Source organism: Oncorhynchus mykiss, chromosome 12 (genome assembly GCF_057628025.1).
Source record: "Oncorhynchus mykiss isolate SJ-2025 chromosome 12, ASM5762802v1, whole genome shotgun sequence".
Lineage (NCBI taxonomy): Eukaryota > Metazoa > Chordata > Actinopteri > Salmoniformes > Salmonidae > Oncorhynchus > Oncorhynchus mykiss.
Window position 1 is genome coordinate 64,028,017 of NC_143033.1, and position 16,932 is coordinate 64,044,948.

General features: G+C 41.6%; 1 protein-coding gene across 7 annotated transcripts in view; it reads left to right on the top strand.

Annotated features, from left to right (window-relative positions):
- trpm4a (transient receptor potential cation channel, subfamily M, member 4a) overlaps positions 1-16,932 on the top strand; it is a 62,572-nt gene that overhangs the window by 41,320 nt on the left and 4,320 nt on the right. For 3 of the 7 annotated variants that reach the window (XM_036937947.2, XM_090192936.1, XM_090192937.1), the window contains exons 16-26: positions 1,363-1,475; positions 1,857-1,964; positions 2,078-2,351; positions 2,455-2,570; positions 3,533-3,665; positions 4,160-4,334; positions 5,238-5,406; positions 6,828-7,009; positions 7,222-7,354; positions 9,702-9,774; positions 10,230-10,323. In XM_036937947.2, the coding sequence (XP_036793842.2) occupies positions 1,363-1,475; positions 1,857-1,964; positions 2,078-2,351; positions 2,455-2,570; positions 3,533-3,665; positions 4,160-4,334; positions 5,238-5,406; positions 6,828-7,009; positions 7,222-7,354; positions 9,702-9,774; positions 10,230-10,323 (1,570 nt within the window). Of the gene's footprint in view, positions 1-1,362; positions 1,476-1,827; positions 1,965-2,077; positions 2,352-2,454; positions 2,571-3,532; positions 3,666-4,159; positions 4,335-5,237; positions 5,407-6,827; positions 7,010-7,221; positions 7,355-9,701; positions 9,775-10,229; positions 10,324-16,932 lie in introns of all 7 variants that reach the window. The other 4 variants (XR_016485174.1, XR_016485175.1, XM_090192934.1 and 1 more) reach the window with 2 other exon arrangements.

A 16,932-nucleotide genomic window follows, 5' to 3' on the forward strand; every position in this document is an offset into this window, starting at 1 on the left:
ATATTAGCACAGCTGAAAACTGTTGTCCTGATTAAAGAAGCAATAAAACGGGCCTTCTTTAGACTAGTTGAGTATTTGAGCATCATCATTTGTGGGTTTGATTACAGGCTCATAATGGCTCGAAACAAAGAACTTCTGAAACTTGTCAGTCTATTCTTGTTCTGAGAAATGAAGGCTATTCCATGCGAGACATTGCCAAAAAACTGAATATATGGTACAAGGCTGTGTACTACTCCCTTCACAGAACAGCGCAAACTGGCTCTAACCAGATTAGAAAGAGGTGTGGGAGGCCCCGGTGCACAACTCAGCAAGAGGACAAGTACATTAGTGTCTAGTTTGAGAAATAAATGCTTCACAAGTCCTTAGCTTCATTAAATAGTACCCGCAAATCACCAGTCTCAACGTCAACAGTGAAGAGATGACTCCGGGATGCTGGCCTTCAAGGCAGAGTTGCAAAGAAAAAAACATATCTCAGACTGGCCAATAAAAAGAAAAGATTAAGATGGGCAAAAGAACCCTAGACACTGGACAGAGGTCCAGAGGTCCACTCCAGCACCCTGGAGTCGCCTCTTCAAGGAAATTTCTAAGTGACCCCAAACTTTTGAATGGTAGTGTATGTTTGTGCTTGTACATTGATTTATTGAGTAATTAATTAATCTTATGCTACTGAAATATAAATTACAACATTTTCTAAATTAATCCCATATCTTACTTGGACTTATTGCACCTATTACTGAAATGGTTGTTCCAATTTAGATGCTTTAGGCTGTCTCATAGCTTAGTCTTCCTTACCTTTGCAGTCATTCTGAATACAGGTTGCGGGGGATTAAAAATGCCAGATATTGGCTATCCCCACATTGGCTGGATTCCAATAGAAATGTTACATCACTTTGCAAGAGAATCTTGTTTCTCATGGTCTGAGAGTCCTTTAGGTGCCTTTTGGCAAACTCCAAGTGGGCTGTCATGTGCCTTTTACTGAGGAGTGGTTTCCGTCTGGCCACTCTACCATAAAGGCCTAATTGGTGGAGTGCTGCAGAGATAGTTGCAATTCTTGAAGGTTCTCCCATCTCCACAGAGGAACTCTAGAGCTCTGTCAGAGTAACTATCGGGCTCTTAATGACAGATTTCTTGATTTATCTGATAGGAAGTGTATTTTAGGAAGTGGCAATTCTGTTGCTATGGCGTCTCAAGAGGGACAAACAGTAATATTGCCTATTTTTTCCCTCATTTTTCAAGTGAATGTCTTTTATTAAGGGAGTATGTGAAGCACAGACGTTCACTTCGCCTAGCCAAGTTCTGCTAAGAGGAAACTGAACCTAGTGTGCAGAGCCTTACCTCTGCTTCTACCTCTTCCTCTGACAGTCTCTGCTGTCTCAGATATGGTGGGGAGACATGGAGAGGAGCACGAAAGTCTGGAAACTGGTCCTCACTTTCTTCTTACCCCCCCTCATCTACACCAACCTCATCACTTTCAGGTTAGTGGCTGTCTGTCTGTCTGTCTGACAGTTTTCAATCCATTAAGCTTTCCTTATATTCCCCATGCAGTGCGCACATAGAAATTGGAATAATATGAAAAAGATTGACCGGCGCTGAAGAGAAAAAAGTTGATTCAGGAAAATGTCCAATACGTGATGCGCCGCTTTTCTTCTTCTCTCTGTACGATAGTATCATTCCAAATTTCTCCTTTTTCACTATCAGCCAATCTTCTCTTGTATCAATCCAATTTTCAAATTGTGGAATGTTAGAGAAATTGGAAGGATACAGAGAAGATGGTGACGAAGGAAAGTTTCCTCACTCTGCGCCTCTGTCTGTCTGTCTGTCTGTCAGTCAGTCAGGTCTCTCTCTCTCTCTTTCAGGGAACAGGAGGAGGAGGGGAAGTCGGAGGAGGTGACTCATGGTCGGGACACAGACAGTCTGGATGGAGGAGATGCCACCGTGTTTTCTCTCGCCGACATCATGCAAACGTAAACACACACACACACACACACACACACACACACACACACACACACACACACACACACACACACACACACACACACACACACAATAATTATTCTCATTATTTTCCTCACAGGGAAGAGGATGCTGAGGAATATGCTGCTCTAAGGGCCAAACTGAAAGGTGCCTCCAATCCCAAGAGGCCCTTCATACTGCAGCGCTGGAGGGAGTTCTGGTTTGCGCCCGTCACCTCGTTCCTGGGCAACGTGCTGATGTACTTCCTGTTCCTTTCCCTGTTTGCTTACATCCTTTTGGTGGACTTCAAGCCTCCGCCGCCTCACGGCCCGTCCACCTTAGAGTTTGTTCTATACTTCTGGGTTTTCACCATGGTCTGTGAGGAGATTCGACAGGTAGGACGCATCACACACACACACACACACACACACACACACACACACACATTTGACAGGTAAGAACATATAAATTCATATTAATGACCATCCTCTCTCGCAGACGTTCTTCGTGGGTAGCAACACTATATATCAGAGGATGAGTCTCTACATCCAGGACATGTGGAATAAGTGTGACATCTTGGCCATCTCACTCTTTGCCCTGGGCATGTGCTGCAGGTGTGTATATTTCATATTTAGATGTGTATATGTGGCCAGTTTATTAGGTTACACCCATCTAGCATCGGGTCGCACCCCCTTTTGCCTCAGACAGCCTGAATTATTCGTGGCATGGCATTTAATCATTGCTCAGTTGCTCATCAAGGGATGTAACGTGTGCCAGAAAAACATTCGCCACACCTGTACACCGCCGCCACCAGCCTGTACCGTTGACACCAGGCAAGATGGGGCCATGAACTAATGCTGCTTACTCCAAATCCTCCAAATCCTGGCACTGCCATCAGCAAGACGCAACAGGAAACAGGATTTGTCAGATCAGGCAATGTTTTTCCAATCCTCAATTGTCCAGTGTTGGTGATTGTGTGCCCACTAGAGCCGTTTCTTCTTGTTTTTAGCTGATAGGAGCGAAACCCGGTGTGGTCGTCTGCTTCAATAGTCCCTCTGTGACAAGTATTGACGAGTTGTGCATTCCGAAATGCCATTCTGCACAACACTGTTGTTCTGCCCCGTTATTTGTCTGTTTGTGGCCTACCTGTTAGCTTCTCCTTCGATCTCGCTCATCAATGAGCTGTTGTCACCCACAGGACTGCCGCTGACTGGATTTTTTTATTTGTCTCACCATTCTCAGTAAACAGTGAAAAGCCCAGGAGGCCGGCCGTTTCTGAGATACTGGATGATGCGCGCCTGGCACCGGCAATCATGCCCAGCTCATAGTCGCTTAGGTCACTCGTTTTCCCCATTCTAATGTTCAATCGAACAGTAACTGAATGCCTCAATGCCTGTCTGCCTGCTTTATGTAGTAAGCCACGTGACTTGCTGTCTGTAGGAGTGATCCATTTTTGTGTACCTAATAAACGTGCCACTGACTGTATATGAGTGTATATGAGTGTGTGTGTGTGTGTGTCTATCTTCGTGAGTGTGTGACCCTGTGACTATAACCAGGTGTTTGTTGTGTGTTCTAGAATGTTCCCGTGGTCCTATGAGTTTGGCCGTGCTGTGTTTGCTGTGGACTACATGGTGTTTACCCTTCGTCTCATCCACATCTTCGCCATCCACAAACAACTGGGACCCAAGATCATCATCGTCGGCAACATGGTAAGTGATTATTTTAAGTATTTGTGATGATGATGGTCTTTGTCGACTGAAACATGATCTTGTGATGAAGATTGTGTAAACATTTCAAATGCTGGCCATAATGAGTGTACAAAACATTAAGAACACCTGCCTAATATCGAGTTGCACCCTCAAGGCTCAAAAATCCTTCTTTAACCTGCCTCCTCCCCTTCATCTACACTGATTGAAGTGGATTTAACAGGTGACATCAATGAGGGATTATAGCTTTCACCTGGTCAGTGTATGTCATGGAAAGAGCAGGTGTTCATAATGTTTTGTACACTGTGTGTATAAACACACTCATGTGGTGTGGTAAGGTAAGCTAACCACTGACGATATCTACTCCTGTTTAAGTATTTTAAAAGGAGAGTCTGTATTAAAGTCTGAGTCGACATCATTTAGGTCTGTGCAAACGTCCTTTAGTGTTATTTCAATGTTATCAATACTTTTCCTAATCCTCTGTTCCTGATTGGTAGATGAAGGACATCTTCTTCTTCCTCTTCTTCCTGGCGGTGTGGCTCATGGCCTACGGCGTAGCCAATCAGGCGCTGCTCTACTCCTATGACCCCCGTCCCAATTGGATCTTTCGCAGAGTGTTCTACAGGCCATACCTACACATATTTGGACAGATCCCCATACACGAAATGGATGGTGCGTCAATGTTTGTGTACAAATGTGTTTTTTCATGTGAAGGTGTCTGTGTTGACTTTTCTCTTCACATCCCTCCCTCTGGTTTATCCCATCTGTACTGAACAAAACTATAAACACAACATGTAAAATATTAGTCCTGAGCTGAATTAGAAGATAACCCAAAATGTAAAAAAAATAATCCACAAATTTGTTTTCGTGCCTGTTAGTGAGCATTTCTCCTTTGCCAAGATAATCTATCCACCTAACATGTGTGGCATATCAAGAAGCTGATTAATCAGCATGATCATTACACAGGTGCACCTTGTGATGGGGACAATAAAAGGCCACTCTAAAATGTGCAGTTTTGTCACAACACAATGCCATCGATGTCTCAAGTTTTGAGGGAGTGTACAATTGGCATGCTGACTGCAGGAATGTCTACCAGAGCTGCCAAATAATGTAATGTTAATTTGTCTACCATAAGCCGCCTCCAACGTCTTATAATTTGGCATTACATCCAACCGGCCTCACAACCGTAGACCACATGTAACCACCACCCCAGGACCTCCACATCTGGCTTCTTCACCTGCGGAATCGTCTGAGACCAGCCTCCCAGACAGCTGGTGAAACCGAGGGGTATTTCTGTCTGTAATAAAGCCATTTTGTGGATCATTCTGATTGGCTGGGCCTTGCTCCCTAGTGGATGGGCCAGTCTCCAAAATTGGTGGGCCTATGCTCCCCGAGGCCCACTCATGGCTGCGCCCCTGCCCAGTCATCTGAAATCCATAGATTAGGGCCTAATGAATTCATTTAAATTGACTGATTTCCTTATATGTAACTCAGTAAAATCATTGAAATTGTTGCATGTTACGTTTATATTTTTGTTCAGTATATTTCAAACCCTCACTGTCTCTCTGTCCTTAGCTGATAAACTAGAGGAGAGGATACAGTGCACCAATAACGCAACCCTGATCGAGGCAGGGGCAGAGCCCTGCATGAGTACCTACGCCAACTGGCTGGTGGTCATCCTTCTGGTCATCTACCTGTTGGTCACCAACATCCTCCTGGTCAATCTGCTCATCGCCATGTTCAGGTAACGTACCTTCTCGCTCTGTCCTACTTTCACCATCTCTGTCCTTCTTTCACCCTCTCTGTTCTTCTTTTTTTCTCTGTCTCTCTTTTACTCGCTCTCTGTCCCGGTTTCACTTTCTGTCCCTCTTTCCCATCTAGCTCCCCCTTCATATCCCTGTTTCACTCTCTTTGTGTTCCCCTCAACAGATCATCACTTATTCAATAGGCCCCTCAAATCCGTGGGCTGATTTCCTCTTATCTAGTTCCTCACTGTGTCTTGGCTAGTGTTGTTTATTCTCTCAGAACCACTGATCTGATTTGATAAATTATAGCTAATTCAATCTATTTTAATTCAATCAACTTGATTGAATTTTTAAGTGTCTTATTTGACACGATCATTGCGTGTTATCAAAATGCCAAATGTTTTTTTGACTCTGCTTTTATTTGTGCCTAAAACGTCAATAACCAAAAAATATAATAAAACCAATACAGTGCCTTTGGAAAGTATTCAGACCCTTTGACTTTTTCAACATTTTGTTACGTTACAGCCTTATTCTAAAATGGATTAAATATATTTTTTAATGAATCAGCAATCTACACACAATACCCCATAATGACAAAGCGAAAAGAGGCTTTTAGAAATGTTTGCAAATGTATAAAAAATAAAACACGTACCTTATTTACATAAGTATTCAGACCCTTTGCTATTAGACTCAAAATTGAACTCGGCTGCATCCAGTTTCCATTGATCATCCTTGAGATGTTTCGACAACTTGATTGGAGCTTGTAGCGTCATATGCAAGAAGACTCAAGGCTGTAATCGCTACCAAGGTGCTTCAACAAAGTACTGAGTAAAGGGTCTGAATACTTATGTAAATGTGAGATTTCAGTTTTACCCCCCTTTTTCCTCCCCAATTTTATGGTATCCAATTGTTAGTAGTTACTATCTTGTCTCATCGCTACAACTCCAGTACGGGCTCGGGAGAGACGAAGGTCGAAAGTCATAGGTCCTCCGAAACACAACCCAACCGAGCCGCACTGCTTCTTAACACAGCGCGCATCCAACCCGGAAGCCAGCCGCACCAATGTGTCGGAGGAAACACAGTGCACCTGGCGACCTTGGTTGCGCCCGGCCTGCCACAGGAGTCGCTGGTGCGCGATGAGACAAGGATATCCCTACCGGCCAAACCCTCCCTAACCCATACGCGAAGCTAGGCCAATTGTGTTTGATCTTCTTCTAAAAACCAGTTTTTACATTGTCATTATGGGTTATTGTGTGTAGATTGAGGACATTTAAAAAAATATATATTTTGCATTAAAGCTGTAATGTAACAAAATGTGGAAAATGTCAAGGGGTCAGAATGCTTTCTGAATGCAATGTATTCGCTGATATTCTGGCTGGTAACATTTCACTGTGGTTGGCTCTCTCTCTCGTCACTGCAGTCATACGTTCTCAAAAGTTCAGGAGAACAGCGACACCTACTGGAAGTTTCAGCGCTACAAGCTTATCTTGGAGTACCATTCCAGACCCTGCCTGGCGCCACCCTTCATCATCATCTCCCACCTCCACCTCTTCATCAAGAGGCGCATCCGCAGGATCCCCTCCGTCAAGATCAAACACTTTGGTGAGAAGAGATGGGGAGGGTGTGAGGGGAGCCATTAGAGATGTGATGAATTGTGAAATTAAAATGCTCATAGTTGTATATTGCTAAATTACTAGCATTTTAGAAGTCCACTCCCATTGTCGTCCAAGATTATAGCTGAATATTTTTTTTGTGTTGTTTTTTTTATCTTCTTCCAAATCCCCCTCTTTTCCTCTCCTCTATCGCTCCTTCAGTTCTGGAGATCCATGGTAGGCAGGCCAGTAAACTAAACATGTGGGAGGCCATCCAGAAGGAGAATATACTGTCTGCCCAGAACAAACGAGAGCGGGAGAGCGACTCGGAGAGACTCAAACGCACCTCCGTCAAGTGAGACATCTCTCCCCCTCAGTCACTTATTTATGTCATATACTGAATACCAGATTCATTTAACAGCTTTAGTTTGTTTTGCTTTGGTGCTATTTTCAAAAGTATGTGGTGAATTTTCAAAACTCTTAGTACAACTCTCCAAACTGGTAACACTTGTAATGCAGCAAGTCTTATATTTAAAACCTTGATTTGTGCATTAATTTTGTTTGGAGAGACCTTTCACCACACAACCATTGATCCAAAATATACGTTAACTGTGATATTCCATGAGAATATTGATTTAAACACCAAAACACAACATAATGAAATCTAACCAGTTTATCCAATGTTTCAAAATTGCCTTTTGAATGTAGTATGATTCAGTACTGTAAATTACAGTATATTATACTGTTCTCACATTACACAATACACTTGCACTACCCATCAAAACTGAATTTCCATCATTTCTATCCCATGTGTGGTCAAAGGTGTGATCATCGAAGACATATTTCACAATCATTGATACAAAAAAATGTATGTATTGTTCATATATAATTAGACTATAGGTGTACGTTAATCATATTAAATGAATGAAAGAAACAACATTTACCAGGCACTAGTTTGCGTCAAGCCTGTCTTGAGCATGTGGCCATAGGTTCTTATTGTCCTCGTCGTTCATTGCACCCTGACATAGATCTGGATTGATGTCATTGGATGCCTCATCCAATGGCTTCATCATGAGGATGGCAGTCATACACCCTCCTCCACCTGTATTGTAATCATGTATTGTATTTACAATATTGTGTCACACTTATGTATTGTAGTGGTCCTGTATGACTCGTCAGTAAGAGCATGTGTGGACTTAACTATTGTCACTTTCAGCCTCACATCATCAAGAGGCCCTGTAATCTTTAAAAAATAAGAATTTATCCGCTTGAGGCCCCCCAACCCCCTCCGAAAAACAAACTGCTGTCGTGGGATGCTTAGCTCATCGCTCTCATTCTGTCTTACTTTAGCAGGTTGGTTCAGCAGCAGCAAAATCTGCTGGAAGCTTCAAAGTTGCAAAGGAAATGGGGAGGAAGGTTTTTTTTCCTGGCCACTGTACCCAGGTTAATGAGGCCACATTTTTGACAAAAAAAGTTATTCAAAAAGGTAAATGAATCCATACAGCCAAATAATTAATAATATATCAATAATTTATTTCCATACATACACTACTGTTTCAAAGTTTGGGGTCACTTAGAAATGTCCTTGTTTTTTAAAGAAAAGCACATTTTTTGTCCATTAAAATAACATAAAATTGATCAGAAATACAGTGTAGACATTGTTAATGTTGTAAATGACTATTGTAGCTGGAAATGGCAGATTCTTTTAATGGAATATCTATGTAGGAATACAGAGGCCCATTATCAGCAACCGTCACTCCTGTGTTGTGTTAGCTAATCCAAGTTCATCATTTTAAAAGACTAATTGATAATTAGAAAACCCTTTTGCAATTATATTAGCACAGCTGAAAATAGTTGTCCTTTATTAAAAAAGCAATAAAACTGGCCTTGTATCTGGAGCATCAGCATTTGTGGGTTCGATTACAGGCTCAAAATTGTCAGAAACAAAGAAATTTCTTCTGAAACTTGTCAGCCTATACTTGTTCTGAGAAAGGAAGGCTATTCCATGCGAGAAGTTGCCAAGAAACTGAAGATCTCGTACAACGCTGTGTACTACTCCCTTCACAGAACAGTGCAAACTGTCTCTAACCACAATAGAAAGAGGAGTGGAAGGCCCCGGTGCACAACTGAGCAAGAGGACAAGCACATTAGAGTGTCTAGTTTGAGAAACAGATGCCTCACAAGTCCTCAACTGGTAGCTTCATTAAATAGTACCCGCAAAACACCAGTCTCAACGTCAACAGTGAAGAGGCGACTCCGGGATGCTGGCCTTCTAGTCAGAGTTCCTCTGTCCAGTGTCTGTGTTCTTTTGCCCATCTTAATCTTTTATTTTTATTGGCCAGTCTGAGATATGGCTTTATCTTTGCAACTCTGCCTAGAAGGCCAGCAATTACTTTATAAGAACTGTATTGCAATGTGTACTTTTAGATGAAACACTAAGTTTGGTGAAAAAGTGACTATGATTTTGAGTGTACTTAGTAATTGAAAATGTGCTTAGTTTTGAAACAAATGCCTTCTTGATGATCTGTTTTGAGTTTTGTATTAAGTGTTGTGAAAGTGTATGACATTCTTCTGAAAATTGCACCAAAGAGATTGGTACTCCTGTGTTAGGGATTGGTTAAATTCAGTTATTTTTTCATGAATAGGACTTCAGTTCAATTCTTGAATTGACCCCTAACCTGTCTTGTGGTCCTATGTTGAAGGGTGGACAGTGTCCTAAAGCAGATGGTAAAGATCCAGGACCACAACCGCAGGCTGAGAATGCTAGAGACCGAGGTCAGTGTCAGCCTGGGCCGCTGCCTCTGGTCACAGCATACACACACACACACACACACACACACACACACACAGCCTTATATACCCAGTGGCAACAAGTTTCAGTGGTCCTTAAAGGTGGGGATGGCTTTGTGTGTGTGGAGGAGCGGAGCTATTGAGTCCTTACCCCATGACGCCTGTGCCTCTAGGTCAGCCACCTCAGTCCAATCCCCGGTCACCATCCGTTTAGGTTTAACTTTCCTTGTGGATACCAGAAGTCCTCACAAGGATAGTAAAACAAGGAAAATTTGGACAAGTGTGGATATTTTGCCTGTCCCCACGAGGAGAAATACTATTTTAGGGGTAAGGTTTAGGGTTAGAATTAGGGTTAGGGTTAGGTATAGTTTTAGATTTAGTGGTTAGGGAAAATAACCTCTCTCTCCTTCTCGCCCCCATCCCCTCTCTCTTGTTCCAAGTTGGAGTACTGTTCTAGTGCCCTCTCCTGGATGGTGGACGCTCTCTCTCAGAGTAACTTGATAAAACCCACACGTCCTCCGCCCATTCTCAGAGGTAAGGTTGCATACAGACATACACTGAGTGTACAAAACATTAGGAACAAATTCCTAATATTGAGTTGCACCCCCTTTTGCCCTCAGAACAGCCTCAATTTGTCGGGGCATGTCTCTACAAGGTGTCAAGAGTACCACAGGCATACTGGCCCATGTTGACTCATGCTTCCCACAGTTGTGTCAATTTGGCTGGATGTCCTTTGGGTGGTGGACCATTCTTGATAAGCACTGGAAACTGTTAAGCTTGAAAAACCCAGCAGCGTTGCAGTTCTTGACACACTCAAACCGGTGCAACTGGCACCTACTACCATACCCCGTTCAAAGGCACTTACATATTTTGTCTTTCTTCTGAATGGCACACACACACAATATACATGTATGTCTTAATTTTCTCAAGGCTTAAAAATCCTTCTTTAACCTGTCTCTTTCCCTTCGTCTACACTGACTGAAGTGTAGGTGACATCAATAAGGGATTAACCTGGTCAGCTTTCACCTGTTCAGTCTATGTTCCTAATGTTTTGTACCCTCAGTGGTTCTTCAATCAAAAGTTGCTTCACGGTACTGTTTGTTATGGTGCGTTACAGTGCTTGCCGTTAATGCTTATCCAAACCACCGCATGTTTTAGCAAATATACTCTAATTACTAATGAGGGCATTTGAAGCTGAGCAGAGGTCATCATGCCATGCAATTGTGAATACACTTCATAATTTAAATTTAATTTTATATTATTATTATTATTAGGCTATCAAATACTATAATCTTCCAATTGTGAATTAAGAACTAGGCAGGAGTAGGCTACATACAGTACAATGACTATACCCGGGAAAGAAAAGCAACATACTTCCTACTGTACAAATGTAACTCGTTCAGTCACATGCAGACCAGATGTTATGATTTTGTTGATGTCAAGGTTTGTAATAATATGCAATTTGCCAATCAAATATACTCCATTCTCTAGCTTGTTGGTGCTTGCTTCTCTGCACAAATAATTTGACTTCTGCAGTTTGAGATGATGTACAGTGGGGCAAAAAAGTATTTAGTCAGCCACCAATGTGCAAGTTCTCCCACTTGAAAATATGAGAGGCCTGTAATTTTCATCATAGGTACACTTCAACTATGACAGACAAAATGAGAAAAAAAATCAAAAAAATCACATTGTAGGATTTTTAATGAATTTATTTGCAAATTATGGTGGAAAATAAGTATTTTGTCAATAACAAAAGTTTATCTCAATACTTTGTTATATACCCTTTGTTGGCAATGACAGAGGTCAAACGTTTTCTGTAAGTCTTCACAAGGTTTTCACACACTTGCTGGTATTTTGGCCCATTCCTCAATGCAGATCTCCTCTAGAGCAGTGATGTTTTGGGGCTGTTGCTGGGCAACACGGACTTTCAACTCCCTCCAAAGATGGGGTTGAGATCTGGAGACTGGCTAGGCCACTCCAGGACCTTGAAATGCTTCTTACGAAGCCACTCCTTCGTTGCCCGGGCGGTGTGTTTGGGATCATTGTCATGCTGAAAGACCCAGCCGCGTTTCATCTTCAATGCCCTTGCTGATGGAAGGAGGTTTTCACTCAAAATCTCACGATACATGGCCCCATTCATTCTTTCCTTTACACGAATCAGTCGTCCTGGTCCCAAAGCATGATGTTTCCACCCCCATGCTTCACAGTAGGTATGGTGTTCTTTGGATGCAACTCAGCATTCTTTGTCCTCCAAATACGACGAGTTGAGTTTTTACCAAAAAGTTATATTTTGGTTTCATCTGACCATATGACATTCTCGCAATCTTCTTCTGGATCATCCAAATGCTCTTTAGCAAACTTCAGACGGGCCTGGATATGTACTGGCTTAAGCAGGGCGACACGTCTGGCACTGCAGGATTTGAGTCCCTGGCGGCGTAGTGTGTTACTGATGGTAGGCTTTGTTACTTTGGTCCCAGCTCTCTGCAGGTCATTCACTAGGTCCCCCTGTGTGGTTCTGGGATTTTTGCTCACCGTTCTTGTGATCATTTTGACCCCACGGGGTGAGATCTTGCGTGGAGCCCCAGATCGAGGGAGATTATCAGTGGTCTTGTATGTCTTCCATTTCCTAATAATTGCTCCCACAGTTGATTTCTTCAAACCAAGCTGCTTACCTATTGCAGATTCAGTCTTCCCAGCCTGGTGCAGGTCTACAATTTAGTTTCTGGTGTCCTTTGACAGCTCTTTGGTCTTGGCCATAGTGGAGTTTGGAGTGTGACTGTTTGAGGTTGTGGACAGGTGTCTTTTATACTGATAACAAGTTCAAAACATGTGCCATTAAAACAGGTAACGAGTGGAGGACAGAGGAGCCTCTTAAAGAAGAAGTTACAGGTCTGTGAGAGCCAGAAATCCTGCTTGTTTGTAGGTGACCAAATACTTATTTTCCACCATAATTTGCAAATAAATTCATTAAAAATCCTATAACGTGATTTTCTGGATTTTTTTCTTTCTAATTTTGTCTGTCATAGTTGAAGTGTACCTATGATGAAAATTACAGGCCTCTCTTGTCTTTTTAAGTGGGAGAACTTGCACAATTGGTGGCTGACTAAATACTTTTTTGCCCCACTGTATTCCCTTTTCTTTATGAAAAGAAGTTGATACTGGCGTTTATTATTTACCATTTATTTATAATATTAGCTTGATTAAATTGATTGTAGATGTCACTACAACTTGATTGGAGTCCATCTGTGGCCAATTAAATTGTTTGGACATGATTTATAAAGAAACTTACCCCTCTACAGTATATAAGGTCCCATAGTTGACAGTGCATGTCAGAGCAGAAACTATACCATGAAGTCCAAGGAACTGTCCATAGATCTCCGAGATTTGTGATGAGGCATATAGCGCATTCGGAAAGTATTCAGACCCCTTGACTTTTTCCACATTGTTACGTTACAGCCTTATTCTAAAATTGATTAAATATATTTTTTTCCTCATCAAGTCTACACATAATAACATAAGTATTCAGACCCTTTGCTATGAGACTCGAAATTGAGCTCAGGTGCATCTTGTTTCCATTGATCATCTTTGAGATGTTTCTACAACTTGATTGGAGTCCACCTGTGGTAAATTCAATTGCTTGGAAATGATTTTGAAAGGCACACAACTGTCTATATAAAGTCCCACAATTGACAGTGCATGTCAGAGCAGAAACCAAGCCATGAGGTCGAAGGATTGCGTCGGCACAGATCTGGGGAAGGTTACCAAAAAATGTCTGCAGCATTGAAGGTCCCCAAAAACACAGTGGCCTCCCTCATTCTTAAATGGTAGTTTGAACCACCAAGATTCTGCAGCACTCCATCAATCAAGCCTTTATGGTAGAGTGGCCAGATGGAAACCACTCCTCAGTAAAAGGCACATGACAGCCGGCTTGGAGTTTGCCACAAGGCACTTAAAGGACTCTCAGACCATGAAACAAGATTGTCTGGTCAAATGAACCAAGATTGAACTCTTTGGCCTGAATGCCAAGCGTCACATCTGGAGGAAATCTGACACCATCCCAACGGTGAAGCATGGTGGTGGCAGCAGCATCATGCTGTGGGGATGTTTTTCAGAGGCAGGGACTGGGAGTCTAGTCAGGATCGAGGGAAAGATGAACGGAGCGAAGCACAGAGAGATCCTTGATGAAAACCTGCTCCAGGGCGCTCAGGACCTCAGACTGGGGCAAAGGTTCACCTTCCAACAGGACAACAACCCTAAGCACACAGCCAAGACAACGCAGGGGTGGCTTCGGGACAATCTCTGAATGTCCTTAAGTGAACCCTATCGATTTTTATTTTATTTTAGAAATGTTCATAAATTCACACATTTTCACTTTGTCATTATGGGGTATTTTGTGTAGATTGATGAGGAAAATGTTTTATTTAATCCATTTTAGAATGAGGCTGTAACGTAACAAAACGTGGACAAAGTCTAGGGGTCTGAATACTTTCCGAATGCCCTGTATGTATCCTTTGTCACAAAGTGTGAAAAACAATAACAGGCTAACTACACCGCTCGCGTCACAAAATAAATTTAGAAATCTATGTTATTCCATTATTGCACTCGCGCGCGCCAACGAGCGTCTGCGTTGCCAAGGGTTAAAATAGAAGTCAGTTCTATTTCTGATGCAGATCGTGCTGCAAGTCCTGCCTCTCCTCATTGGTTTATAGAAGAAGGTACCCATTTGCCTTCTCCTCATTGGTTATACCCACATTGGTGACTGAAAGACGAACAAAGTCAGTGGTGGTAATGCACCTAATTTATGAAAGTTGCCAATGGCAATATAAATTCAAGAGAAGAAAAGGCTGGAAGGAGGAGAGATGACTAGAAACGATTCGGTTGACCTTTTATGTGTGGATTAATTGGCGGAGTAGAGGACCTTTCAGGTAAAATAACAACTCAATGTTTATATCCCAGGACAAATTAGCTAGCAACAGCAAGCTAGCTAAAAAGGACAAATTAGCTAGCCTAAATTGCCATAAATGTTTCATGTTTTTCAACCTGTCCCAAAATGAATATAATTCGTTCAGAGTTTGTTTTGATATTTTAACCTGCGTGTCGTGATCTCGTTTCGTGTGGAGGGACAAAATACATTTATGCACGATGACGCACACGCGCAGCCGGTTTGGGTTCCGTGTAACACTGTTTGTATTTGCCAGGCTGAGTGGATGAGCTGAGTTGTCATAACTCGCCCCCATTAGGCTACTTGCAATTTGGGTGGGTTGCGGGCGGGTTGAATAAAGAGAAAACGATGCATAAAGAAATCCATAAATGTACAATTCTTGTGCAATTTATATCTATAGGCTACACTGAGGTTTTCTTTCATTATGTGTATCTGCCATTTCTGCATAAGCCTGAGCTTTAGGCCCTAACTGTCCGCCCTCCAAGTAGGCCTACATGTCAATCGCCAAATGCTTTTGGGAAAAAGTTAGTCGATCCACCACATATAATATTAATTCCTGCAGAATTAAGCATTTCTTGCTGTACACCCTCAAAGAAAAAGCACGATTTCGTGATTTTGGAACACTTCACATGTGAGATTTCACATGAAAACAAAAATTTGTCGTTATGATTCTCACAGTGACTTTAGTGCTTTTAGCTTACATTGTTTGTTTTTTTTATACAGTAATTATTGAACTTGTCCTCACCTGGGATTTGAACACTCAAACTCTTGGTTCACAGCATTCTGATCTTTCTGCTACGCCACCACACCTGTCTTAATAACTGAATTCACCTGTATTCCTACACCTGTAATCCTATTCTTAAAATAAACAATAAAACATATTATATTTATCCTAGTTATTCAGGAGTAACATTAAAACAGAATAATATGCCTCACCAACATTAGACAACTACACAGAAAACCCTCAAATTACTGAAATAATTCAATTAAATCAATGATGAGAGAATAGTCAGATAAACTGATAACTAAAACAGCAGCACAGATGGAACTATTTTGCTAAGTGCAGAGATGTATTATAGGTCATGAATATGTATAGGAGTGTTACAGACTTTGTGGCGCTGCAGAAAGATCAGTGCATCTCAAATCCAAAGGTTATGTGTTCAAATGCCAGGTGGGGTCATACTTTAGCTGAACAGTGTACCACTAACTGTAAAACCACCATACCATTTCATTACTTTACTTAAAATGGTGTGGGATGGTGTAAGAACAACTGGGACCATTGTGACATCCTGACAACTGGTAAAACTCTTACAACATCCAAAATCATGTTTTTACATTTTAAGTGTTCCAAAACCACGTTTTGGGGGGAAATTATACACCAATTTGACCTGAGAACAGGAGTGGAGAAATTATTTCTTTCTTTCAGCATCTTGAGAGAATGTGAATGCGTGGTTAGCAACCGAGTGTGAAGGTGCTGATTTGTAAAGCTGATTGTACGTGAAAGAAGCAGAAATGACAAGAAACTATACTGCCTACCAAAATGTGAGCTGTTGTGTGTGGGAAAGAGGAATTCAATCACCCTCTATCCTCTTCCAGTCGTTCTCCTCATCATTCAGTTAACTCAAATTAAATGTTGAAGTCACGTGATCTAGCTATCTATCTATCGGCCATTCGTCCATTGACGTCATTCATTCAGTAATGAGACACATTAGCGCGAACATGACAGCTTGATACCAACGCCCAGGGATTAGAATGTAACAACCTCGATATAACAATTCTCACAACTGAGCAATGTAAATACACCTATTTAGAAAAAGCCAGGGAAGAAGGAGGATGACATTTATTTCAATTACAAAATCAAAACGGCAGTGGGAACACTTCAGAAACCACCGGCAAAGTTATTAGCTAAATACTCATAGCTTTCAGCTGTTGGGATACCAGAAGGCAAAAATTATGTTTCTGTGTTACACTTTTACACAACTATTTGTTTATATGGAAATGTTGTATATTATAATATACATCTACACTGAAACCAAAAAATATCCCTTCCTATATAATTCTTATTCGAGCTTATAAATTTACCATGTTAAATTTGACTGCACTATTTAATTTGTTCCAAGTTAGCTCACTGATTTGAGGGTTTGTTTAGAAGAGAGAGAACAGGGAAAGAAACTGGTTAAATTGAGATGTTTGGACACTGG